The 26,850-nt window shown below is 40.4% G+C and overlaps 1 protein-coding gene across 1 annotated transcript; it reads left to right on the forward strand.

Annotated features, from left to right (window-relative positions):
• Positions 1 to 206: 206 nt before the first annotated feature.
• On the forward strand, positions 207 to 26,805 carry LOC115512478 (placenta-specific gene 8 protein). Its single transcript, XM_030313550.1, has 5 exons — positions 207 to 312; positions 12,267 to 12,408; positions 14,989 to 15,113; positions 21,813 to 21,930; positions 26,524 to 26,805. The coding sequence occupies exons 2-4, from the start codon at positions 12,297 to 12,299 to the stop codon at positions 21,915 to 21,917; spliced, it is 342 nt and encodes a 113-aa protein (XP_030169410.1). The 5' UTR covers positions 207 to 312; positions 12,267 to 12,296; the 3' UTR covers positions 21,918 to 21,930; positions 26,524 to 26,805.
• Positions 26,806 to 26,850: the final 45 nt, after the last annotated feature.

Here is a 26,850-nt window from a genome sequence, read left to right on the forward strand (position 1 = left end):
GCATGTAAAACCAATCAAATTATACAATGAATCAAATCCTTTTTCCCCCTAAAAAGATACGTGATTGTACTTCACACAACCCAGGAGAAGGAACACACCTTTTGGGGCAAGAAGTATTTTCACTTTCAAGTGAATAGGAATACATCTTGCTGCCAGACTTACACTGGCCAATAAAAACCTCTGAATCAGTTCGTTGTACTATGTGCTGCAATAGAAACACACTTACTTCTCTGTCTCCACATATCTTTCTCTTCTAGTGAGATTTGCTCCCAAGCCACAAGACACTTCCTGCTCAGAACCTATTTCTTAACTGTAAGTACTCTAAAATTAAGCAATTCTTTAAACGTTTATCTTAGCACTGGGGGGGAGTAGGGCAGGTTTTTTAAAAGTATTCGATTTAAAAGTATTTTATTTCTAGCGTACTGTAATTTGAGATTCAGCTGAAAGACCAATGTTTTCTTATCTACTTGGTTAAAACTTAGTCAAATTCAACAAGTATGTGCCAAGCATGTGTTACATGCCATGCTTGTCAGAGTAGTGTTAAGTTAGCCTTGTATCTTCATCAACATTAAACACATCCTGGATATTGTGCTTACTAACCTGATCGTTAATTTCATTCTTTGTGTTAATACGTATGCATGTTTACTTGTGCTGGTCTAATCTCTTTGTGCTTTGCAAATATTTTACTTGATCTGTCCATTTAAAATACTAGAAATCGGAAACGGAATTTTTTGGATTTAGCTAATCAATCATGAGCATCCTTGAATTTTTAGCATGAAAGTAAGAAAACAGACTAGAATGCTTCAAAATTAAATTCTGGTGCTTCATTTATATGTTTAGAAATGTTACCTTTCTCATCTTACATTTGACAGCTAATGAGGTGAGAGATTATGAAATGAAAATGTTTCAATTGAAGTGAAAAAAATCGGGGTGCCTGGCTGGCTCAGTCGGTGGAGTATGCAACTCTTGATCTCGGGGTTGTGAGTGTAAGCCCGACGTTAGGGGTAGAGATTACTTAAAAATAAAAGCTTAAAAAAAAGGTGAAAAAATCAAAATTTAACACCAGTAAACACTAGGAAGAAGAGGAAAATCTAGGCAATGTACTTAGTCCCTGGATTGACTAATATTAATGGGATTAATGTAACATATTAACGCTATTGGCTAATATTAATAAGGTGATAGGCTGTCTTCTCAAGAGCGAGGTGTTCCAAGGCGGAGGAGACAGGTATATGGTTAGTTGTAACTAAGACTAATTGGTGAAATTAGGATGTTTAAAATGTGAGCCAAACTCTGCAAGGTTTCCTGGCATTGAGGTCATTCTAAAGAAAGGACTTGTAGTCTCTTCAAAACTTGTGCACCGGGGCGCCTGGGTGGCGCAGTCGGTTAAGCGTCCGACTTCAGCCAGGTCACGATCTCGCGGCCCGGGAGTTCGAGCCCCGCGTCGGGCTCTGGGCTGATGGCTCAGAGCCTGGAGCCTGTTTCCGATTCTGTGTCTCCCTCTCTCTCTGCCCCTCCCCCGTTCATGCTCTGTCTCTCTCTGTCCCAAAAATAAATAAACGTTAAAAAAAAAAAAAAAAAAAAAAAAAAAAAAAAAAAAAAAAAAAAACAACTTGTGCACCAAGATTCCCTTTTCAATTCCTCCTGCCCCCATTTTTTCTTTTTCCTGAGTGGCATTTTCCTTCCCTCTCTGATCCTGTGGGATCAAAGATGGCACAAAACAAAATAGCTATGTGGTTACTCAGTGACGGGCAGAGCCGCTGGCCGTGGAGAAGAACTACAGACATCTCCTCGGTCCCCACCAGATCTAACACAACGCTTTACATACATTGGGTGCCCGATAAATGCTTGCCGAATTAGACTGGATTTGTAACAGAAGAGAAATGAAAAAGCCCGGGGCCACGGGTTGCAAAGTGTGCTCTGCAAAGCCACTAGCACTGTAATCTCCCACGATGCCAGGGTTCTGCACAGGCAGACAGCAGAGGAGGGAGTGGGGCTAGGAGGGAGCCTCGGGCAAGCTGGAGGCCCTGGCATAGGCTGTATCTGCCTGGAGAAATGGGTACTATTTTCCTAATTCTCACCTAGTTGTGTCTACCCAAAAGGGCCACCTTTTGGCACAGGGGCAGCAGCCCTGAGGGTGCTCAGTACAATTCCTCCATCCCAGCCCATCCTACCCGAATAACAATTTTTGAGGCTAATGCCCAGCATTCTACCTCTCCAAGTGGTTTTTACGCCCAGTAAGCATTGAGGACCACTGAACTGGGGAGACAGGCTTGTTGTAGATAAGGTCCCAGAAATTCTTAGCAAGGTTACTGGCACTAGAGAGATTTCAAGAAAGTTGTCTTTTGTTATCACCACCACCTCCCCCACCCCAAATACTGTTGATTTCTGATCTTGAATGGCTAGGGTTAAACACTATTAGATACTTAAGGCTGAAGCAAAGAGATTTGTAGCCCCTGGGGAGGCTTTGCATTTGTTACCGTTTTACATTTTATTGCAACTTAAAGTTCTCTAGATTTTTGAAATGATCTTTGAACCACAGAGCTGTGTAAGAGTGTGTTTGCTTTCTCCTCTCAGTTTTATAACTTTCAAGGAGGGTATTTCCTTGAGTAAGAAATCTCACGTGAGCGTTTACAAAACCCTTTTGAAAGTTAGCTAAATAGATCAGATGAATGTCTGGGACACTGGTTCCTTCTAGCACTACTCTTCTGGGCTGGGCTGGATAGAGCAGCCTTCCTCACTCCTGTAGGTAACCTTCAGCAGAAACGAACTTCTTTGAATAACAGGAGAAATCAGTTTGAGGCTCAGTTATCGGCGCTAAAGTCCACGGAAGCACCTGGCTCCCCACAATTTCCCATATTTAAAAGAGGAAGTCAAAAGTAGTGCAAGAAACAAACCTAAAACTTGGGTGTGCTGAAGACTGTTTCCGCCACTAAACTGAGAAAGTAAATTTTTGCACAAATTAAGAGGCAGTCAGCATAGGGATATTTTGGATGAAGCTGTTTGCTACATAATGAATACACTGGTCGGACTTCAAAGGTACTCCGAGAATGTTCAGATCTTATGCTGCTAAAAGGGCTAATAGCAGCCAATTGGAATTCATAAACACGTATAGTATACACTGAGTGAAGACAGGTGAAGGGAAGGACAATTCTATAATTGCAGACAAATTTTTACTCTGCAATTTTCAGATTACTATGTTAAAATCACAATGCAGACTTCTTAAAAGATAAGCGGGTTACATGAACATGTTTTTCCTCTGAGAGAGGTTGTGGAAACATTCACTCACTCACCTGGTATTTATTGAATGCCAGTTGTGTGCCAGGCATTGGCTGGGGGCTAAGGAAAAAAAAACATACAAACGGCTCTAGGATAATCGGCATGACCCCTTTACAATTTTTTTAAATCACAGTGTTTGTTTTTTGTTTCCAAACTGGGTATTTCCTGTGTTAGTTATAAAAGAAGTAAATGGGGGCGCCTGGGTGGCGCAGTCGGTTAAGTGTCCGACTTCAGCCAGGTCACGATCTCGCGGTCCGTGAGTTCGAGCCCCGCGTCGGGCTCTGGGCTGATGGCTCAGAGCCTGGAGCCTGTTTCCGATTCTGTGTCTCCCTCTCTCTCTGCCCCTCCCCCGTTCATGCTCTGTCTCTCTCTGTCCCAAAAATAAATAAATGTTGAAAAAAAATAAAAAATAAAAAAAATAAAAGAAGTAAATGGGGGCACCTGGGTGGCTCGGTCAGTTAAGCTTCCAACTCTTGATTTCAACTCGGTCATGATTTCATGGTTTGTGGGTTTGAGCCCCACATCAGGCTCTGCAGCCTGCTTGGGATTCTCTCGTCTCCTTCTCTCTCTCTGTCCCCTGCCACCTGCTCACGCTCTATCTCAATCTCTCTCTCTCTAAATAAACAAATAAATAAATAAACATTTCTTTAAAAAGTTCCCCAGGACTTCTCTTTTAATGAATGAATGAATGAATGAATGAATAGAAATAAATAGAAATAAGTGTTCATTGTAATTATTTAGGCAATACATGAATTTATAAAGATAAAAGTAAAAAAAAAAAATCTATCAGTCAAGTACCCAGAGATAACCAGACACACTTCGTGGTATAGCCTCTTATATTTTTCTGATATTTGATTACTGAAATACCATATATCTATAGCTATATCTATATCTGTATCTATATCATCTATACACACATATGCATTTTTTTAAATATTCCCCGCAATGCCTCTTCTTCCCCAAATGTAGGAAGCTATCACGCCCAAATTTGGCTTCTATCATTTTAGTACTGGAGTTTGAGATATAGGGAAAAACTGAGTCCTCATACTCCGGCAGTCCAAAGGGTCCTGCGAAGAAGGGCCATTGCTTCAGCGGGCATTAGCCAGTGTCTGATGCCCACCATCTCCAACTGGCATCACGCATTGCTTCAGCAAGATGGGGATTAAGAGAACGTGGTAGTGGGAATGTTAGAGGGCACCTACTGTGTGCCAGGCCCCATACTAAACTTTTGAAGTACATCAGCGAAAACAGACCACAGAATTCCCTGCCCTTGTAGAGCTTCCATTCCACACTGGAGGCTTACCTTTCCCAAAGTCAAGCTAATTGTTGTGAAAGGGTGAGCACCTGAAAGGAAAGAATTGAAATTACTTGCTTTTTCATGAGATTGCCAGAAGGAAATTGTTCAGAGAGCTGCGGTTGCTGCCCATTAAGATAAAAACTGGGCAAGTGCACCGGTAGTAGAATCTGGGGCCCACCTAATAGGCGTTAAAATCAGCGAGGCGTGTTACTTTCTTTCTGTCTTCCTTCCTGATCAGAAGGAAGCTGATCAACCCACACCAGCTGATGAAAACGTTTCTAAATATATGTAAATACCTAGTGAGACTGGGTGATTGGGGCACGAGGGGCGGCCGGCTGGCTGCCGGTGAAAGGGGCCGCTGGAGCACCTGTTCCAGTCCCTCCCCCCTTGTGCTGGACCGCTGGTTCTGCGGCTCCGCAAATGCCCAGCCTCTGTCTCCTCCAGGCGCTTCCTGACCGCCGCGCTCCCTTTGTCCAGTGCGTCTCGCCGCGTCCAGCTGGAGAAACCAGCGGGTCCCAGCTTCGCGGACCCTCCCCACGGCCCCGAGGGGCAGATGCCTGGAGCGGTCGGCCCCTCACGGCGGCCAACCCTGCCCGTGGGACGGTGGCGGGTTGCCCTGGAGAATTTGGAGGCAGAGGCAGGGGAGACAGCCCGGCACCTAACCAAAGATAGCAGAAGGCTGAATGTGGGTTGGAAAACACCTTCCTCTCTGGCAGGAACACTGCAGCTCGCACTCACCATCCTTGGTGGCGGGGTTGGGGGAGTGCAGACCAGATGAGAAGCCCACCCCATACTCCGCACGGCAGAGCTGAAGCCAGCCTGCCCCCTCATCCGGGGAGGCCACCTCGCCCGTGGATCGCAACTGGGGCCAGATGGGCTGTTTGCTCTAAAGAAAAAACAGGGGCTGCTGACGGGCAGGGAGGGTTTGACAGCTTGGTTCAGCCTGACACCGACCTGCTCTCCGCCTCCTTGACCTCCTCCCTTGAAGGGAGGCGAGCACAGCCAGATGGTTCACTAAATTCCATCACTTCAAGATAGACGACTCCTCCCCAGGTGGACACCCGCAAATAACAACCCCCCCCCCCCATGATCAGCCCCCAGGGGTTTGTGTTTACTTACTACAACATTCCTTCACGTTGTTTTCTTTGACATCCACAATCGTTAGCCTCTCCTTTATTGCCAAACAGCAGTAAAAGGCCATTATGGTATTTTTTTTTTTTATAAAGCAAAAATCAAAACCAAAAACCACTTGAATGTATCTTTAATGTATCTTTATTAAGGGAAATTTAAAACAAGTTTCAACTATTCTGGATGCAGTTTACGGTATTTTATACAAAAAAGGGAAATTCTTTAGAATAGTTCCTAAGAATAAGGGAGGGAAATTCAACAATTTTATAATGGCTGTATTTACTTTATGCATTACTTGAATTTAGGAATATATTTTTACAGCATTTGTAACAGATTGTTTTTATATTTTCACTGTAAATCCTATGGGGCTCCCCTCTTCCCGTATTCTTTTTTATGTTTTGTTTTGCTATATTTTGATAATTTTAGATTTATGAGAAATGTTGCAAAAATAGCCCACAGAAAGACAGACAATAACAAACTTTGACCAGGATGTGCAATAATTGTAACCCTCGCACAAAATACAGCCATTTGGGGAAACAGTTTGAAGCAAGTCTTCAAAATGCTATACCTAGGTCAGCAGCACAGTGGTGAACATAGCTGCCTTCCAAAATGCTAAATATGGAGTTACCATTTTGATCCAGAAGTTCAAATTCTAAGTATATACCCGATAGAAATGCAAAACAAATGTCCACACAAAAACCCATACACGAATAGTAATCTAACAGCATTATTCATTGATAATCAAAGAGTAGAAACATCCTAAATGCCCATCAACTAATGAATGGATAAACACAAAATGGTATATCTACATGATAGAATATTATTAAGCAATAAAGAAGTACTGATACATACTAGAACCGAGACGAACCTTGAAAACATTATGATAATCAAAGGAAGTTGGTCACAAAAGTCGTACACAGTCTTCTATATCCCCAGGATATGTTTTAAGACCCCCAGTGGATGCCTGAAATTGCAGATAGTACCAAACCTTATATATGCTATGTTTTTTTCTTATGCATACATACCTATGATAAAGTTTAACTTATAAATTAGGGACAGTAAGACATTAAAAACAATAATAAGGAAATAGAATAATTATGACAATATACTATAATAAAAGTTATGTGAACATCGTCTCTCAAAATGTTCTTATACTGTACTCACTCTTCTTCAGATGATAAAAAAAAACTTATGTGATGAGATAAAGTGAGGTGAATGACTTAGGCATTTGACTATCATTGACTTGACCATAGTTCAGAAGGAGGATGCTCTGCTGCCAGACTTTGGTTGACCATGGGTACCTAAAATCACAGATAAGGAGGACTAGTATAGTCTATGGTTCCATTTACATGAAACGTCTAGAATAAGCAAACCAATAGAGACAGGTTAGAGATTGTTTGGAGCTGAGTGAAGTGAAGGGAAGTGGGTGGTGACTGCTAATGGATATGGGTAGATTTTAAGAGGTGTGTGATAAAAATATTCTAAAATTAGATTATAGTAATGGCTGTGCAACTATGGATATACGAAAATTGTTGAACTATACATTTTAAATGAGTGAATTTTATGGTACATAAAATATATCTCAATGAAGCTTTTTTTTGTAAAACACATATTGAACCCCTGTATACCCTTTACCCAGTTTTCCTGGTTCTTCATAGCCTAGCATAAATATTGAAACTAGAAAATTGATGTTGATAAACTGCTATTAACTAATTAATCTACAGATCTTATCCTGATTTTACTAGTCATCCTACTAATGTCCCAGGGGAGAGAAAAGCAGTCCTTGTCACCCAGGTGGCCCCAGATGCCTGGTGCTGCCAGCCAGGGTTTGCTATTGCTGCAAGCTGGCCTGGCCTTCACACTATATTAGTTTCCGGTCTACAACATGATGATTCAATATTTGTATATATTGTGAAATGTTCACCACAATAGGTCTAGTTAACATATGACCACATGTAGTTACAAATCTTTTTTAATGAGAACTTTAAAAATTTGTTTTCATGTTTGTTTTTGAGAGAGAGAGAAAGAGAGAGAGAGAGAGAGAGAGAGACAGAGCGTGAATGGGGGAGGGGCAGAGAGAAAGGGACACACAGAATCCGAAGCAGGCTCCAGGCTCCAAGCTGTCAGCACAGAGCCCCATGCAGGGCTCAAACTCATGAACCATGAGATCATGACCTGAGCCAAAACCGGACGCTTAACCAACTGAGCCATCCAGGTGCCCCCTTTTTTAATGATAACTTTAAAGATTTATTCTCTTAACAACTTCCAAATATACAATGTGGTATTATTAACTGTAATCACCATGCTATCCAATGCATCCCCAGGACTTACTTTACAACTGAAGTTTGTACATTTTTACCACCTTCCCCCATTTCTTCCACTCCCCATTCCTCCCCTCTGCAACCACCAATCTGTTCTGTGCATCTGTGAAGTTGGTTTGGTTGGTTGGTTTTAAATGTTTATTTTTGAGAGAGAGGGAGAGAGAAAGAGAAATAGAAAGAGAGATGGCAGGAGGGGCAGAAAGAGAGAATCACAAGCAGGCTCCATGCTGAGCCACCCAGGTGTGCCTGGTTGGTTGATTTTTAGGTTCCACGTATAAGGGAGATCATACAATATTTGTGTTTCTCTGTCTGACTTATCTCACTTAGCATAATACCCTCAAGGTCCATCCCTGCTGTCACTCACACTAGGTCTTCATGTTTTTCTCTCACAGGTCAACAATTTCACAGAGTATTCATGTCAGATAAGGCTAGTCTGTGATCGTGATGGATCAAGATAAAAACACTAGCATTCCATAATCATATTTGAACACATATTTGAACTTTAAACATTATCCAAGACTCAACATACCAAATGTTTTCCTTTCCTGGCTAATAAGAATGATTGCTGCTGCTTTACCAATTGCAGGGGGTAGCCTTGCACTAGTCAGTGCTCCCTGTAGATAAGATTTATTAATATGCCCACTCATAGAATTGTATTACACTTTCTGGATCACCTCCATTTCCTTGATCCTTTTCCAAAACTACCCAACTGAAGTGTCTTCTAACGCCCTGTTACTCAGACGCCCTACAGTCCCCGTGGGGTGCCTTCTCCCCTGCTATAAGGAATAAACTCAACTTGTCCAACGAGAGTTGTGTTCTTCATGATCTCTGGTTGGAGAGCATTGACAGTCCTTTTCTGTTCCAGGATTCATTTCGGGGTCCCAAAATGCATCTTGTCACCATGTCTCCTTAGTCCCCTTCCACCTGTTTTTCATGATCTTGACACTTTTAAAGAGGACTGGCCAGATATATGGTAGAATATCCCTCCCTCTGTGTTTGTCTTGATACTTCATCATGAGTGGATTCTGAGTATGTATTTTTGGTAAAATAACACAGAAATGATGCTGTGTCCTTCAGTGCATGATAATAAACAAATACATGATGTGAATATGTCCCATTACTGATAATATTAATTTTGATTACTTGGCTAAGGTAGTGTGTCTGCCAAATTTCTCCACTATAAAGATGCTATTTTCTTCTTTATAATTAGTAAGTAGCTTTGGGGGATATACTTTGAGACCATGTAAATATCTTATTTCTCATCATACTTTCAATGCGTACTAGTGTTAGCATCCACCTATGAGTCTTGCCTTCAACAATTATCACTGTGGTGTTTGCCAGATGGTGATCTTGTATCTCCATTATTCCTTCTACATTCATTAATGGGAATTCTACCATAAAAAAGCACTATACCTTCCCCCTCATTTAAAAATGTATCCTTTTATTTATATCAGAGTGGAATTATGGGATAGTTATTTTGGTTTATTAACATTGCTGAAATTGTCCCAGATTTGGCCACTGCAAGAGCCATCAGATGGGCTCTGAGGTCCTGTCTCTAATCCATTCTTGAACCCTTTTTTGCCTTTTGGTCCTGCAACAAGATGTTCCAGTTTTCTGTTGTACTTTCCCTGCCCTAGCCCTGGAATCAGCCATTTCTCCAATGAACTCTGGCTCGTTTTTGTTGGAAAATGGCATTTTGAAACGAAGATTTGGGCGTGAGAGATATAATAAGTGATATTAGGTATCTATATCTGTGTGTGTGTGTGTGTGTGTGTGTGTGTGTGTGTGTAAATAATCATGAGTTTGTACCCCTGGTTCCTATCCAACCACACAGGATTCATAATAGCCCTCCTCCTTTCCTTATTTATAATTTCTTTCTCTGATAGTAAAAAACCTCAACCTCATTATCCACAAATATATTTATTTATTTATTTAGCCCATCATAGATATATATATATATATATAAAGAAATTTCAGAATTGCTAACCCATACTCTTATGAAAAACAACTTTACTAACTAGGGTATAAATATTTGTTCTTTTTACCTTTAGTCTTACATTACATAGTCAAAACATTGATTTCTGAAGATGTTATGGTTACCTTTTTCTTCCCCACTCCTTTCAATGTGGTTCTAACATTAATTATAATACAGGGGCATCTGGGTGGCTCAGTCAATTAAGCATCTGGCTTGGGCTCAGGTCACAGTCTCATGATTCTTGAGTTCAAGCCCCGTGTCAAGCTCTGTGCTGACAGCACAGAGGCTTGCTTGGCATTCTCTGTCTTTCTCTCTCTCTCTCTCTCTCTCTCTCTCTCTATCTCAAAAATAAATAAATAAACATTAAAAAAAAAACCAGAATGGACTCTTCCCATGGTGGTGGACTCTAGCCCTACCTCTCCTGTTTTTTTTTTTTTAATATTTTTTTCCTAATGTTTTTATTTGTTTTTGAGACAGAGAGAGACAGAGCATGAGCAGGGAAGGGGCAGAGAGAGAGGGAGACACAGAATCGGAAGCAGGCTCCAGGCTCTGAGCCATCAGCACAGAGCTCAATATCGGGCTCGAACTCACAGACTGTGAGATCATGACCTGAGCCGAAGTCGGACGCTCAACCAACTGAGCCACCCAGGCGCCCCCTACCTCTCCTGTTTTGACTCCCCTTTGTCTTCCAGTAGGCTCAACTTAGTTAGCTGGTGACTTCCTCATGATGATTGATGTCACCCCATCCCTACCATTCCATTTCCATTCTCCCATTCTTTTCACCCCATTTACTCTGAGCATAACACATCTATTCATTTCTGGTTTATTCCTTCTGTAATTCTTATTGTATATGTATGTTTTCTATATATTCCTTTATTTCAATTTTTTTAATTTTAATGTTTATTTATTATTGAAAAACAGAGAGAGAGAGAGCATGAGCATGGGAGGGGCAAAGAGAGAGGGAGACACAGAATCTGAAGCAGGCTCCAGGCTCCCAGCTGTCAGCACAGAGCCTGATGCGGGGCTCGAACCCACAAACTGCAAGATCATGACCTGAGCCGAAGTCGGATGCTTAACTGACTGAGCCACCCAGGCGCCCCAATATATTCCTTTATTTCTTACATAAAGGATGTCAAATGACAGATACTCTTTTGTACATTGCTTTTTTCATTTAACAGTATATCCCGGAAATCATTCTCTATGAATTTATAGAGATTATCTTCATTCTTTTTTTTTTTTTTTTTGGTAAGTGACTTGTTAAATGAGCCCTTACCCTGTGGGATCTGAGGCTATCTCCTGTAAACGATGTCAGAATTGAGTTGAGCTGTAGGACATTTGAACTGGTATTGCAGAATTGCTTGGTGTGGGAAAAAATACCACACGTTTGGTGATTAGAAGTGGACTATTCTGTGGGTAGACAGAAAACAGGGGAGGTTTTCCTTTACAGCTGCTAATCAGAAATAAATTCAAAACAAAAGGGAACATATAAAAGAAACAAGAGGGGAAGGATGTGTGTGCACACAAAAGCTTAGGCTGGTGGTGCAATTTTAGAGAAGCCTACTGTGTTCTGCAATTCACTACTTCTGACAATGATTATAAGTTGGTCATTTGTTCCCGTCTTGGGTAGATACAAGGTACCTGTTTAAAAACAGTACCAATAACCCTGTTTTGCTCCCTTACTCCAAGAGAAGCAATTGTTCCGTTGTCCAGTTCAGGCAATTCCTTCCCCCAGGGGCCTCCATCCTGTGGGGGGCAGAGATAGAAATTATCTTCTTCAAAGATCAGCCAGGATGGAGGGAGGTGGGCAGGGGATGCATTAAGTGGGTGATGGGTGATGGGTTTGTTGTGATGAGCACTGGGTGTTATATGTAAGCAATAAATCATTAAATTCTATACCTGAAACCAATATTACCCTGTATGTTCACTAAAGAGAATTTAAATAAAAACTTTATTATGTGCCTGGGTGGCTGAGTTGGTTAAGCGTCCGACTTCAGCTCAGGGCATGGTCTCACAGTTCATGAGTTCAAGCCTCACATCAGGCTCTCTGCTGTCAGCACAGAGCCGCCTTCAGATCCTGTCTCCCTCTCTCTCTCTCTCTCTTTCTCTCAAGTAAAAATAAACCATTAAAAAAAAAAAAAACCTCTCAATCTATCAAAAATGTCAGCAAGCAACTTAATCTAAATTGTCACGCCCGCATTTGAAGTAGAATGCACCAAAACAGGTTTCCATGAGCGAACTTGACTACCTACACCAACTTTTTCCTTTTCAGACTACTGCTATTTCAGACCCTGCATCGAAAATGCAAGCTCAGTCACCAATGGTCATTGTGACTCAGCCTGGATATGGTCCTGTACTCCAGAACCCCAACTGGCAGACAGGCCTGTGTGATTGCTTCAGCGACTGTGGAGTCTGTAAGTGCTAAGAAATTCCCCTGTAATTGCCATGGGGGTGAATGATCAAAGGCCAAAGCCTTCCCTCATCCCTCCCTTACTGTATAGTAAAGGTGCCTGGCTTATTACAGAGCACCTGGCATGTCAGGCAATGAATGGTAAGTTAAGAAAAAAGGCTTGTGCTGATTATAAGTTAATTTTTCTCCAGCACATGAAACAATAGTCTTACTTCTTATTTGTTTTTTACATTTTATTTATTTTTGAGAGAAAGAGAGACAGAGCACAAGTGGGGAGAGGCAGAGCGAGAGGGAGACACAGAATCCGAAGCAGGCTCCAGGCTCTGAGCTGTCAGCACAGAGCCTGACTCAGGGCTCGAACTCACAAACCGTGAGATCATGACCTGAGCCGAAGTCAGACGCCCAAACTACTGAGCCACCCAGGCACCCCAGTCTTACTTCTAAAATAAGTTCTGGGGTTAAGATAACAGTAACAAAGCTGATGATTCTCACAATGAGTGGATATGGTCAAATGATTATAAATGGACCAGACATTAATTTAAAAGACACACTTCCAGTTTAACTTCATTTAAAAAAGAAAAGAAAAGAAAAAGGACTGTTTTTGTTATATATAAACTCATTACTTTATAGCTACATTGTGCCCAGTACACAAGGGGTATTACTCATCCATGATTTCAACATGAGCTCAGAAAAGAATTATTTTAATTTCTATATTTAGGTTTTTTATATACCTGAGAATACAGAATTCTAAAGGCAGCCAGCTTCTACCTTTAGAAAGAATCTCTGACTCTGCTTTGCTTTCTTTTTGTGAGATCTCTCTAAGTAAAGTTGGGGGAAAGTAGGTTTGGCGGGGGTGGGGGATGTTAGATGTCAAAGAACTTAGTTCTCAACACCAACAAAGAAACAAACAAACCTGCCTACAAAAAAAAATTTTCTCTGGGGTTTATTTGCCTGCCTCAAGTCTACATAGTGTTCTGAGACAAGGAAAGAAAATACATTAACCTTTAACTTACCAGTGAAATTGAAATTTGGAATCAAGTTGACTCCTGAACAACCTAGGTTTGAACTGTGTGGTTCACCTATATGCAGTTTTTTTTACCGGATAGTACTATAACAGTGTTTTCTCTTCCTATGCTTTTCTTAACATTTTCTTTTCTCTCGCTTACTTTATTGTAAGAATATAGTATATAATACATATAACATATACATTATGTATTAATCAACTGTTTGTTATAAGTAAGGCAATAGTAGGCTATTAGTAATTAAGTTTGGGGGAATTCAAAAGCTACACACAGGGGTGCTTGGGTGGCTCAGTTGGTTAAGTGTCTGACTTTGGCTCAGGTTCTGATCTCACCGTTCCTGAGTTCAAGCCCCACGTCAGGCTCTGGGCTGACAGCTCAGAGCCTGCAGCCTGTTTTGGATTCTGTGTCTCCCTCCTTCTCTGCCCCTCCCTCCTGTTCTCATGCTCTGTCTCTCTCTCTCCCTCTCAAAAATAAATAAACGTTAAAAAAATGTTTGTTTTATTTTTTTTTTAATTTTTTTTCAACGTTTATTTATTTTTGCGACAGAGACAGACAGAGCATGAACGGGGGAGGGGCAGAGAGAGAGGGAGACACAGAATCGGAAACAGGCTCCAGGCTCTGAGCCATCAGCCCAGAGCCCGACGCGGGTCTCGAACTCACCGACCGCGAGATCGTGACCTGGCGGAAGTCGGACGCTTAACCGACTGCGCCACCCAGGCGCCCCTAAAAAAATGTTTTTAAGTTACATGCAGATTTTTGATTGTGCAGGGGGTTGGGGCCCCAAACCCCTGCATTGTCCAAGGGTCAACTGTACATTAAAAAGCACAGAGAGAGGGGCACCTGGGTGGCTCAGTTGGTTAGGCATCCAACTTCAGCTCAGGTCATGATCTCGCCCTCTGTGAGTTTGGGACCCACGTTGGGCTCTGTGCTGACAGCTCAGAGCCTGGAGCCTGTTTCAGATTCTATGTCTCCCTCTCTCTCTGCCCCTCCCCCACTCATGCTCTGTCTCTGAAAAATGAATAAACCTTAAAAAAAAAAAAAGCACAGACAGAAAAACTTACCTAGAAAATGGAACAGTGGTCTTGTTCATTGTCTCTCATTGTCTTACTGAATGACCTGGGGTGATGACTTACACATCTTGAGACTTTAGTTCAACATCTGCAAATCATAGTAATAGTAAGACTACATTCCTAAAACACTCTAGAGATGAATATTTAAATCTTCCAGCCCCTAGTATTGTGACTCAAATAAATGAATTACAAGTTTTAAATATAAGCTTAATTGCTTCATGGCAGGATTTCTTAATTACAACCCTGACCAAATCATTCTTCCTTCTTAAAATATTTCAGTGGTCCCTCATGACTTTCATAACCAACTCCGAGCACTCGCATTTCATCATCCAGTCCCCAACCTGCCTCGTCCTCCAGCTTTATCCCCATCCCATCCAGCCATACTGAATGAACACCAGCCACGATTGGGGCTGCCATTCGTCAAAGCAAACTAATTTCAGACGTGGTGGGAACAGAGTGGAGTAACTTGTGCCTCTGGTTCCATGTGTCCAGGTCTCTGTGGCACGTTTTGTTTCATGTGCCTTGCTTGTCAAGTTGCAGCTGACATGAATGAATGCTGTCTGTGTGGAACAAGTGTCGCAATGAGGACTCTCTACCGGACCCGATACGGCATCTCTGTGAGTCTCTTACAACACTGTGTCATTCACATATGCTCCCACCCTCAAAATAATCGCTCTAAACCTGGAAGCCATTTGATGGTGTCCATCACCTGAATTTGATTGGTAGGTGTTTCCTATCATGTGCAACCTTGTATTCAGTTGCTGTGGCAACAGATCCTTTGGGTATGTGACCTCCTTCTAGGTTTCTGTTAAAGACCCTAGAACATAGGCAGCTCTCATTTGTATGGATATCATACAATGGAAGGGGATTATTCAGCGCTTACCAAGCCCCAGGTACGTTACATATAGTTACCTCACTGAATGCTTACACCACCCCTGTAAAGTGAGTAGGTCCACATTTTATAGATGAGGGCTTTCAAGTTTTAAGAGGTGGAGTAACTTGCCCAAAGATACGCACCAGCAGCAGAAGTTATCAATATTGAACTGTAACTTGCCATGCATACACATTCCACTCTACCACAAGCTATACTTTATGTAATAGGAGAATGTGTTGGTCAGGGCTTTCCAGAGAAACACAACCAAAAGGAGATATAGATGATATAGACATAGAGAAATCTAGATGAAAATAAAGAGAGAGTTTTTAAGGAATTGATTCATAGAATTTTGAGGGTTGGCAAGTCCAAAAAGCAGAGGAAGCTGGCAGGCTGGGAAGAGTTGCAGTTCAAGTCTGAAGGCAACTTGCTGGCAGAATTTCTTCTTGCTCTGGGGCGGTCAATCTTTTTCTATTAAGGCCTTCAACTGATTGGATAATGCCTATCCACATTACAGAGGATAATGTGCTTTACTCAAAATCTACCGATTTAAATGTGACTCTTGTCTAAAAAATCTTCACAGAAACATCTAGAATATATGGGCACCATGACCTAGCCAAGTTGCTACATTAAATTAACATCACAAAGAACAAATGAATAGAATACTTTAGTAACTTATTTTATTCCATTGAAATTATTTTATTTGTTCATTTAAAAATATTTGTTAGTTTTTTAGCACAAAAATAATATATGCTGTATACATAATTTTATGACAAATTCAAACACTGAACTGTGTGAAGTAAAACGTGAAAATCTAACCCCTTTACACACAATTCCACCACTCAGTGATAAACCCTATTAATAATTTGGTGTGCACTCTCTTTTTAGGTTTTTTTCCTATGCCTGTAAGACATACAAATATAGATTAGATGTAGCTCTAGCTATGGATGTGGACATATGGAGTTTGGGGGGTGAGGGACTCTTTTATTCTAATTTGTTTTTATCTTTTAAAATGGTGTCATATTGGGACGCCTGGGTGGCTCAGTCGGTTAAGCGTCCGACTTCAGCTCAGGTCACAATCTCGCGGTCGGTGAGTTCGAGACCCGCGTCGGGCTCTGGGCTGATGGCTCAGAGCCTGGAGCCTGTTTCCGATTCTGTGTCTCCCTCTCTCTCTGCCCCTCCCCCGTTCATGCTCTGTCTCTCTCTGTCTCAAAAAATAAAATAAACTTTAAAAAAAATTTTTTTAAATGGTGTCATATCATACTGTAGCTTGTTTTTTTTTTCCCACTTAATATTTAGTAGACCCCCTTTATGTCTGTAATACAGAGCCTTTTTAATGTGTTAATAGTATTCCACCATATAGATAATTTATTTAATCACTTCCCTACTGATGAAGAGTTAAGTAATATTACAGATTAAATAGTTGTTAATACATATGCTTCTGTATAGGCACTGGTATTTTTGTGGAATAGTGTCTGAGATTAGATTGATAGACCTCAGTATCTGTACATTCAAAATGTGAAACTGTCAAATACCCCTCCAAAAATATTATATCAATTTATAAATCCATTAACATTATATGTGTGCCCAATATTGGATTTTTTTTCCTTTTTCCCATCAGAGAGGCAAAATGATATTTCATTGTTGTTTAAGTTTTATTAGTTAAGATCAAGCAAATTTTTTAAACTTCTTCGTCTTTTTGCATTTCTTCTATAAATTATGTGTACATATCCTTTGTGCATTGCTTTATTTAATTATGCTATATTGTTTAACATGAAGTTTATCTAGTTTTTTAAAGGCTTAGTCCATAATCAGCAGTTCCTGGATGGCTCAGTGTCTGACTTGACTCATGTCATGATCTCGTGTTCCGTGAGTTCGAGCCCCACGTCCGGCTCTGTGCTTACAGCTCAAAGCCTGGAGCTTGCTTTGGATTCTGCATCTCCCTCTCTCTCTCTGCCCCTCTCCTGCTCTCACTCTGTCTCTATCAAAAATAAACAAACATTAAAAAAAATTAAAGGTTTAGTCCATAATCAAACTTTCTTTTTTTCTCTCTTTTTTTAGTTTGCATCCAAGTTAGTTAGCATATAGTGCAAGAATGATTTCAGGAGTAGAATCTAATGATTCATCCCCTGCATATAACACCCAGTGCTCATTCCAACAAGTGTCTTCCTCAATGCCCCTTGCCCTTTTAGCCATTCCCCCACCCACACCCCTTTCACCAACCCTCCGTTTGTTCTCCATATTCAAGAGTCTCTTATGTTTTGTCCCCCTCCTTTTTGTTTTTAATTTTTTAATGTTTATTCATTTTTGAGAGAGAGAGAGAGAGAGAGACAGAGTGAGAGCAGGGGAGGGGTAGAGAGAGAAGGAGACACAAGGTCCGAAGCAGGCTCCAGGCTCTGAGCTGTCAGCACAGAGCCCGACGGGGGGCTTGAACTCAAAAACCGCAAGAACATGACCTGAGCCGAAGTCGGACGTTCAACCGACGGAGCCACCCAGGCACCCCTCCCCCTCCTTTTTTTAATATTATTTTTGCTTCCCTTCCCCTATGTTCATCTGTTTTATATCTTAAATTCCACATATGAGTGAAGTCATGTGATATTTGTCTTTCTTTGACTAATCTCGCTTAGCATAATACACTCTAACTCTATCCACATTGTTGTAAATGGCAGGAGTTCACGCTTTTTGATTGCTGAGTGATACTCCATTGTATATATATACCACATCTTCTTTATCCATTCATCTGTCGATGGACATTTGAGCTCTTTCTATACTTCGGCTATTGTTGATAGTGCTGCTATAAACATGGGGGTGCATGTGCCCCTTTGAAACAGCACACCTGTATCCCTTGGATAAATACCTAGTAGTGCAATTGCTGGGTCATAAGGTAGTTCTATTTTTAATTTTTTGAGGAAGCTCCATACTGTTTTCCAGAGTGGCTGCACCAGTTTGCATTCCCACCCTCAGTGCAAAAGGGTTCCTCTTTTTCCGCATCCTCTCCAACATCTGTCATTGCCTGAGTTGTTAATTTTAGTCATTCTGACTGGTGTGAGGTGGTATCTCATTGTGGTTTTGATTTGTATTTCTCTAGATAAACTAGATAAATATTTGATTTGATGATGAGTGATGTTGACCATTTTTTCATGTGTCTGTTAGCCATCTGGATGTCTTCTTTGGAAAAACGTCTATCCATGTGTTTTGCCCATTTCTTCATTAATTTATTTGTTTTTTGGGTATTAAGTTTGCATAATCAAATTTTCTTAATGCTCTTTAGGAGTCTGAAAAATTAGTAACAGTCTGAAAGTGAGGTGCCTGGGTGGCTCAGTCAGTTAAGCGTCCAACTTGAGCTCAGGTCATGATCTCACGGTTCGTGAATTTGACCCCCATGTCGGGCTCTGTGCTGACAGCTCAGAGCTTGGAGCCTGCTTCAGATGCTGTGTCTCCCTCTCTCTACCCCTTGCCTGCTCACACTCTGTCTGTCTCTCTCTCTCTCAAAAACAAATAAACATTAAAAAAAATAACAAGCTGAAAGTAAAAGTTATTTGGTTTTAACAAAAATTTGGAAGATTGGAAGAAAGAGGAAGAATAAGGCATTCTAAAGACTTTATTTTGTATGACATTGATAGCTATGCATAGTTATTTTCCATTTTTAAAAAAGCAACTTTATTGATGTATAATTGACTTATAATAAGCTGCATATAAAGTGTATGATTTGATACGTTTATATACCCACGATACAGACCCATGAAACCATCCTCACAATCAAGGCAGTGAACATATTCATCACCTCCAAAAGTTTACTCATACCCATTTGTAATTCTTTCCTCTTTCCCCTCTTCTCTTCCCCAACTAACTGCCACTGTTTTCTGTCACTATAGTTTGCATTTTCTGCAGCTTTATATAATAGAACTATACAGTCTATACTCTTTTATCTAGCTTCTTTTACTCAGTATGATTATTTGAGATCCATCCAAGTTGTGTTATGTACACTCAAAATTTGTTAAGAGGATAGATCTCATGGTAAGTGTTCTTAACACAATGAAAATAAAATTAGTGGAAAAAGAAAATATTTGGATGGGAAATAAGCACACAAAAAGATGCTCAATATCATTAGTCATTAGAGAAACATAAATGAAAACCACAATGAGATACCACTACGCAACTAAGGGAATGACTAAAATTAATCAGACCAAACCACAGCATTGCCAAATATGGAGGAACTGAAACTCACATGCACTGCTGGTAGGAATGTAAAGGCATTTTCTTAAAAAGTTAAACACACCTCCCATTTGAGCCAGCCATTTTACTCCTGGATATTTACCCAAGGAAATTTATATCCATACCAAGACTTCTATCAAATGTTCAGAGCAGTTTTGCTTGTAACAGCCCCAAACTAAAAACAATCCAAATATCCCCCTGCAGGTGAATGGATAAACAAAGTGTGATATATCCATATAATGGAATACTACTCAGCAATAAAAAGGAATTATTGATACACACAAAAACCTGGATGAATCTCAAGATAAATATAATTTTAAGTTGTGGGTAAAAAATGAAAGGAAATCACTAATCAGATAAAAATTAGTGGGACGTCTAAAGGGAACGAAAGGAATCAGGAAAGACCTCTGCAGCAAACGGAAGAAAAGAACTAAAAAAAAGAAAAAAAAAACATTCAGTGAATACCAAACATAAAACAATTGGCTATCCCATGAGTGAGAGAAATTTAGATTTTTCTGCTGTGCTAACATATCTTTACCTTTTGTTTCCCCTTTGTTTAAGTGTGTCTTAGGGAATCTGATCTCTTGGAAGATAAGTGAAGAACGGCCCCAGTACTTCCCCCTCTCCTCTCCTAGGGCCCAAAGCCCACATCAGAGTCCTCTGTTAAGGTTACCTGCATGCTGTCTCCTGGGACAAAGCCAACAGGTGGCTCTGGACTGGCCCCAATGCGCAGGCAGGCTTCAGTTAACTTCGCGTCTTCTGCTCCCCAGCCTGTTCTTCCTCCTGAGTTTCCAGGTTTTTGAGTTCGCTATTTAGCAAATGCCCTGCCCGTGACCCTGTTAGGTTTCAGGTTCCCTACCTCTGTTTTACTTTCTCCATCAGTGTAATCCTATCTGCTTCCTATTTCCAAAAAAGTACTCAAAATTTCTGGCCCACTAAATAACCCCACTCCTGTTTTCTAGTTTGGCTTTAATTTACTTACCAAAGCTCTGCAAGCACATAGTTTTTTTAGATTATCTAATTTTGTTTTAAGTTTATTTATTTATTTTGAGGGGGAGGGGTAGAGAGAGAGGGAGAGAGAATCCCAAACAGGCTGCATGCCGTCAGTGCAGAGCCCAACTCAGGGCTCAATTTCACGAACAGGATCATGACGTGAGCTGAAATCAAGATGGGACGTTTAACGATGGAGCCAAGCAGCTGCCCCAGATTATCTACTTTTTGTTAAGAAAAACAGTAGTCCACAAACTTCTCTCCCCTACTGCCTCAGTCCCAGAACTCTGTGAGTGTTTCCCTCCGTATCTCCAAGTCATAGACTGTATTTTTGAGTTTTAAGTTTGGGGCATTGTCTATAGACCTCCCACTCTGAAAGATGAGAATTTATTTCCCTTTCTTCTCCTTCTCCACCCTCTCCCTACCCCAGTCCTTCCAATATTGTTATATGTAATTTGGGCTAAATCCATATTTGGTACTTACATTATGAGACTTCTGTTAGCTCTTCAGATTTGCGTCATGTAGTGAACAAGATTGCCTTTCCTATTAAACTTTGTTTTCCTGGTCTTAATAATTCTTGGCATTTTCATTAGTAATTCTCCACTTAGCCACGAGTAGTTTTCCACTGACTTTACCTCCAAAACTACTCTTTCCCAGTTTTCTAAATTTCTTTTCAACACATTCAACACATTGGACATTCTATCATTTTTATCTTCTTGATGAAATCACTCCCTGACTTAAACTACCCTTTGAACTAGTTGCCCTTCATTTCTGATGCTTAGATCTCACCCTGGGTTCTCCTTCACCATGAGCCTGAAGATTTCATTAGCTTCTTTCCCGGGTTAGGCTCCTGTTTCTTATATCCCACGTGTTCCTCTTTCTAGGTCTCCTCCCTCATTGTGATGGAGATATCCTCACATAGCTTCCTGAGACAGGGATGGGGTGTGGGAAGCAAGAATTTTGAGCTTTTACTTTCTGAAACTCTTTGTTTTTTCCTCTTACAGTTTGGTTGATTGATATCTTCTATTTTCAATATTACAAAGTATAGGAAACATTCGATGTCATAAAAAGAGGAGTTATACGGAAAAATCAATTAACATTTTCCTAAATGTATCCATCCAAACTCTGAATTCCAAGGATCGGTTCCTTCTGCTTCTCTTCAAAGTGTCTTGAAAATCCACAAGTTCTAACTTCCTAATAGGTGGATTTTAATTTCTATTTCTTTTATCTTTTCAACCAGGGATCCATTTGTGATGACTACCTGGTGACCCATTGCTGTCCTCAGTGTTCTCTTTGCCAAATCAAGAGAGACATCAATAGAAGGAGAGCCATGCGTACTTTCTAAAAAAAACCTAATGGTAGGTTCCAGAAACTGTGTTTTTAAAAAATATATATAATTAAGGGATTTGTAAATTTGCATTATTTTGAGTAATGATTCAATAATAACAATTCTTTACATCTTTCAAATGTTATCTTCACATAAAGATTGATCTTGGTTTCCTCTTATGAAGAAAATAGCTTTATTAGGTTACTTGGGCCACCATAACAATATAGCATAGGGTGGGTGGTTTACACAAGAATTTATTTCTCACAGTTCTGAAGGCTGGGAAGTCCAAGATCAAGGTGTGGGCCAATTCAGTTCCTGTGGGGGCTCTCTTCCTAGCTTACAGGTGGCCACATTCTCACTGTATCTTCAAATGGTGGAAAGAGATCAAGCTCTGGTCTCTTTTCTTATGAAGACAGTAATCCCATTGTGGGGGCTTCACCTTCATGACCTTCTTTAAATCTAATTTTCTCCCGGAGGGTCTGCCTCCTAATACCATCACACTGGGGGTTAGGGTTTCAACAAATGAGTTTTGCTGGGGGCACAAACATTCAGTCTATAGCAATAGCTTTATGTTTTGAAATCATATTTTAGTAAATAAAGGGATGGTGACTTTTCTAGACTTCTCAGAATTCTCTTGATCCATTAATGAAGAACTTACCACTTGTAAAATAACAGAGTGTGGTGAGATACAAAAAAAGTAGAAAATAAGCCCCCTACTTAGACAAATTGACAAAAGAACTTGGTAAATAACTACGAAGTAGTAGAACAAATGAAAATTACATGCTTTGTAATATTTGAATTGATTGCAGCATAAAGCATCTATCAATCATGAGGTGAGTTTAAGCTGGAAAATCCTGTTGGGAAAAGTGAATCCTGAAAGTGGTGGTTATAGAATATAGAATATTTGAAAATGCTATATAGAATCTGAACTTCTGACAATCAATCAACTCATTTCCAACTAATTTTTCCAGGATGCTCAGAATTAGCTATTGAAGATGTAGTAAAGTAGAAATAAACATGATTTTGTCAGTCCTCTATAGAATTTATCTTGAGTATGGGGAAAAAAACGTTAATTTTCCCACTCTTAGTAATACGTCACTTTCTTTTTCAAGGGAATGCGAACTCTGTATAGGTTAACAAATATAACTCATGGAGAATATATTTTAAAATATCATTTATTTAGCAGATAATGTATCAAGTACCTAGTACGATGCAGGACACTGTTAGGTCCTGTGGGGAACAAAAATAAATAAGCTGGTCTCCTTGTCTTTAAAGACTTTATACTCTAAAAGAAAGGATTAGATAGCCTTTAAATAAAATGACAGGTTTGACTAATGACTTTAGACCAAGTGCTATTTTAAGTTCAGAGGAGGGAAAGATCATATTCTACTGACATGTGTAAATGAAAGTTTCTTGGGGGCATCTGGATGTCTCAGTTGAGCACCTGACTCTTGGTTTCAGCTCAGGTGATGATGTCATGTTCTTCAGTTCGAGCCCCTGCGTTGGGCTCCATGCTGACAGAACGGGGCCTGTTTGGGATTCTCTCTCCCTCTCTCTCTCGAGAGAAAGAAAGAAAGAAGAAAGAAAGAAAGAAAGAAAGAAAGAAAGAAAGAAAGAAAGAAAGAAAGAAAAGAGCGAGCAATTTTCTTGAAAGAAGTGGTTTTTTATTCTAAAGTGAAAGTGAATATTAAGGTCACAATAGGAAAGAGATGGCACTGAAATTGTAATAGTACAAGGATTTAATGAAAACTACTTACAGTAAAGGTGTGGGTGGGAGGTAGAGGGAAATGACCAGGGATGGTGCTGGAATCTAGGCTAGAAACAGTTAAACTATATCACCCCTTAGGGGCACCTGGATGGCTCAGTTGGTTAAGCATCCAACTTCAGCTCAGGTCATGTGGTTCCCCGGTTTGAGGCCCGCCTCAGGCTCTTTGCTGACAGCTCAGAGCCTGCTTTGGATTCTATGTCTTCTCTCTCTGCCCTTCCCCAGCTTGTGCTCTGTCTCTCTCTCAAAAATAAATAAAAACATTAAAGAATTTTAAACTATACCACCCCTAGGCCTCAGAGAGGCAAGGAAGGAGAAGTTACTTGAAACCCAAAGGAGTGAGCTATGAGAAGAAGGCAGCCCTGAGAGGAACAGTAACCTCTCACTAGAAAGACAGGAGTAGCCTGGGGCAACCTCATAGGAAGGAAGTAGTCAAGAGAAAAAATACCCTGACCTCACTTTCTGATGTCCTGTCTAGGCTTCCCACTGGCTGAACCCACAGGAAGGCAGAGGGCAGGAAAGTGGTGCTGTAATATACAGGTCAGCCTCCCAGAACACAGAGCAGGGAAGACAAGGATGAAAATGGATCAGATGGGACAAACATTAAAATTTCTGACACAAGATGTGGCTTTAATTAATAAAAATGGATGTGGCTTCTTTCTGTTTTTTCTTCAGCATTTTCACTCAGTTGCATTTTTTAAAAATTTATTTATTTTGAGGTGGGGGGGTCAGAGAGAGAGAATCCCAAGCAGGCTCCAAGCTGACAGCACAGAGCCCCACATGGGGCTCAAACTCATGAACTGTGAGATCATGACCTGAGCTGAAATCAAGAGTCAGATGCTTAACCCACTGAGCCACCCAGGTACCCCTGGATGTTGCTTCTAATCAGCAGCAGCATTCGTGAAACTGTAGAAGCAAAAAAGGGAAAACATCTTTGTGAGTGTAGGTCCACTCAACTTGGTAGGAACATATAAGTAGGAAAATAATGAGAAATGAAAGACTTATAAGTGAGTTGGGCATGGCATTTAATGTACTGAAAACTGGGCTGATGATTTGGCCTTTGATTTGGTAAGCAGTGGGGAGTTACTGTAGGCTTTATGTAAGGGGGTAACATCAATAGAGCTATACTTTAGAAGAATTAATCTGATAATGGTATATAGCTATAGCACAAACTGGACAGGATGAGGTCAGAAGCAAACATGTGGAATTAGACCAGTTTAACACTGTTTATTTAAATAAACACATGAGACAGGTTGGATGAAATATATACCCACACATACATAATGAATCCTAACATCTGACCTATTTCTTTTAACCCCAGAGAAATTATCTTACTGAATCAGTGGGTTTGAGGTAAAATACCTTGGTGGTTTTGACTCTGGTGCATCACCTTTGACCCTACATTATTCATCAACAGTGAAACTTTAGACATACAAACACCTGAAATGGGAGAATCAAGAGACAAAGATCAAAGAAGAACATGATTTATGTTAAGAATAGGTTGAAAAGGGGTACATGGGTGGCTCAGTTGATTAAGCGTCCTGCTGACTCTTGATTTTGGCTCAGGTCATGATCTCATGATTCATGAGATCGAGCCCCAGGTGGGGCTCTGCACTGAAAACGCGGAGCCTGCTTGGGATTCTCTCTCTGCCCCTCCCACCCTCAAAATAAATAAAGAAACACTTAAAAAAGTGGGTAAACCAAGGGGACATAAAAACAACTGAAAAAGCTCCCAATTGTGAACACTGGAACAATTGAGGCAACAAAGTAAAGTAGCATTAGATTATAAATGGAAAGATTATAGCCAAAATAAAATATCTATGAGTCATACTTCTATAAATACATGATTACACAAACAAATAAATGGGGGAGAGCAGACGAATTTTCCAGAAGTACGGAAGAATTCCAAACAATGTATGTATGTGTTCCTCCCTCAAGGCAATGGAGTGTAACTCCTACCTCGTAAGAATGGGTTTGCACAGTAACTTCCTTTCAAAGAGTATATATGAAAAGGATGAAAAAAGAGTAGCCTTATAGTGGAGAAACCTGACAGAACTACTTCAGCCAAGTGACCAAAGTGAACCTCATCAGTGATAAGTCATGTTGATAGCATGTCCCCTTGAAATGATGTGATGAGAATGGCACTCTACCTTCGAGGTCTTCTCTCAAAACCCCGTAACTCCAGTCTAACCAGGAGAAACACATGGGCCAAATCCAAACTGATGCATAGGTATTCTGCAAAATACCTGACCAGATCTCGTCTAAAGTGTCAAGGCCATCGCAAACAAAGAAAGTCGAGAAACAATCACAGTTTAGAGAAGCCTGTGGAAACATGACAACTGAATGTAACGTGCTGTCCTAGATGGGATCCTGGAACAGAAAAAAGACATTAGGTAGAAATTGAGAAATCTAGCTAAGGTATATACTTTTATTAATAATATTATGTATCAACATTGGTTCATTAGTTGTAACAAATCTACCATAGTAAGATGTTAACTGGTAGGGAAACAGGGGCAGGGGATGTAAGAGCCCCCTGTACTATCTTTGCAACTTTTCTGTAAATCTAAAATAATTCTAGGGCGCCTGGGTGGCTCAGTCGGTTGGGCGTCTGACTTCAGCTCGGGTCACGATCTCGCGGTCCGTGAGTTCGAGTCCCGCTTCGGGCTCTGGGCTGATGGCTCAGAGCCTGGAGCCTGCTTCCGATTCTGTGTCTCCCTCTCTCTCTGACCCTCCCCCGTTCATGCTCTGTCTCTCAAGTAAATAAACGTTAAAAAAAATTAATTCTAAAATTTAAAGTTTATTGAAAATTAAAAAGTAGATTGAGGAAGCTCAAACCTATTCTTTGTGTATCCCTTATAGGTGAAAAGCTCTCACTGAAGCAACTAAAACCAGCAGGCATACACCTCTTCAGTTTGAATCCTTCTCTGCCTTTTGCAAATGAAATATGACAGATATGCTTAATCACAATCAATGGGATAAAAGAATGGAATTTTGATTTATTTTAAATGAATGTTTTTGCTTAGTTTTGCTAAATGGTTCAGCTTAGCTTCTCCTTGCTTTCATATTATTAAATTTTCTGGCTTATGAATTTTGTGTTACATTTCATATATAAACAAAATAAAAGATTTTACTAACAAGATACTATATGCTTCCTTGCTGTCAATGTCTTTAGGTCATTAGTTCATT

The sequence above is a fragment of the Lynx canadensis genome, chromosome B1 (assembly GCF_007474595.2).
Source record: "Lynx canadensis isolate LIC74 chromosome B1, mLynCan4.pri.v2, whole genome shotgun sequence".
NCBI lineage: Eukaryota > Metazoa > Chordata > Mammalia > Carnivora > Felidae > Lynx > Lynx canadensis.

Excerpts from the sequence above, each read along its gene's own strand:
- LOC115512478 (XM_030313550.1), top strand. The coding sequence starts at position 12,297 with ATGCAAGCTCAGTCACCAATGGTCATTGTGACTCAGCCTGGATATGGT. Across the intron at positions 12,409-14,988 it reads CTTCAGCGACTGTGGAGTCT|GTCTCTGTGGCACGTTTTGT; the intron begins GTAAGTGCTAAG and ends CCATGTGTCCAG. Across the intron at positions 15,114-21,812 it reads GGACCCGATACGGCATCTCT|GGATCCATTTGTGATGACTA; the intron begins GTGAGTCTCTTA and ends CTTTTCAACCAG.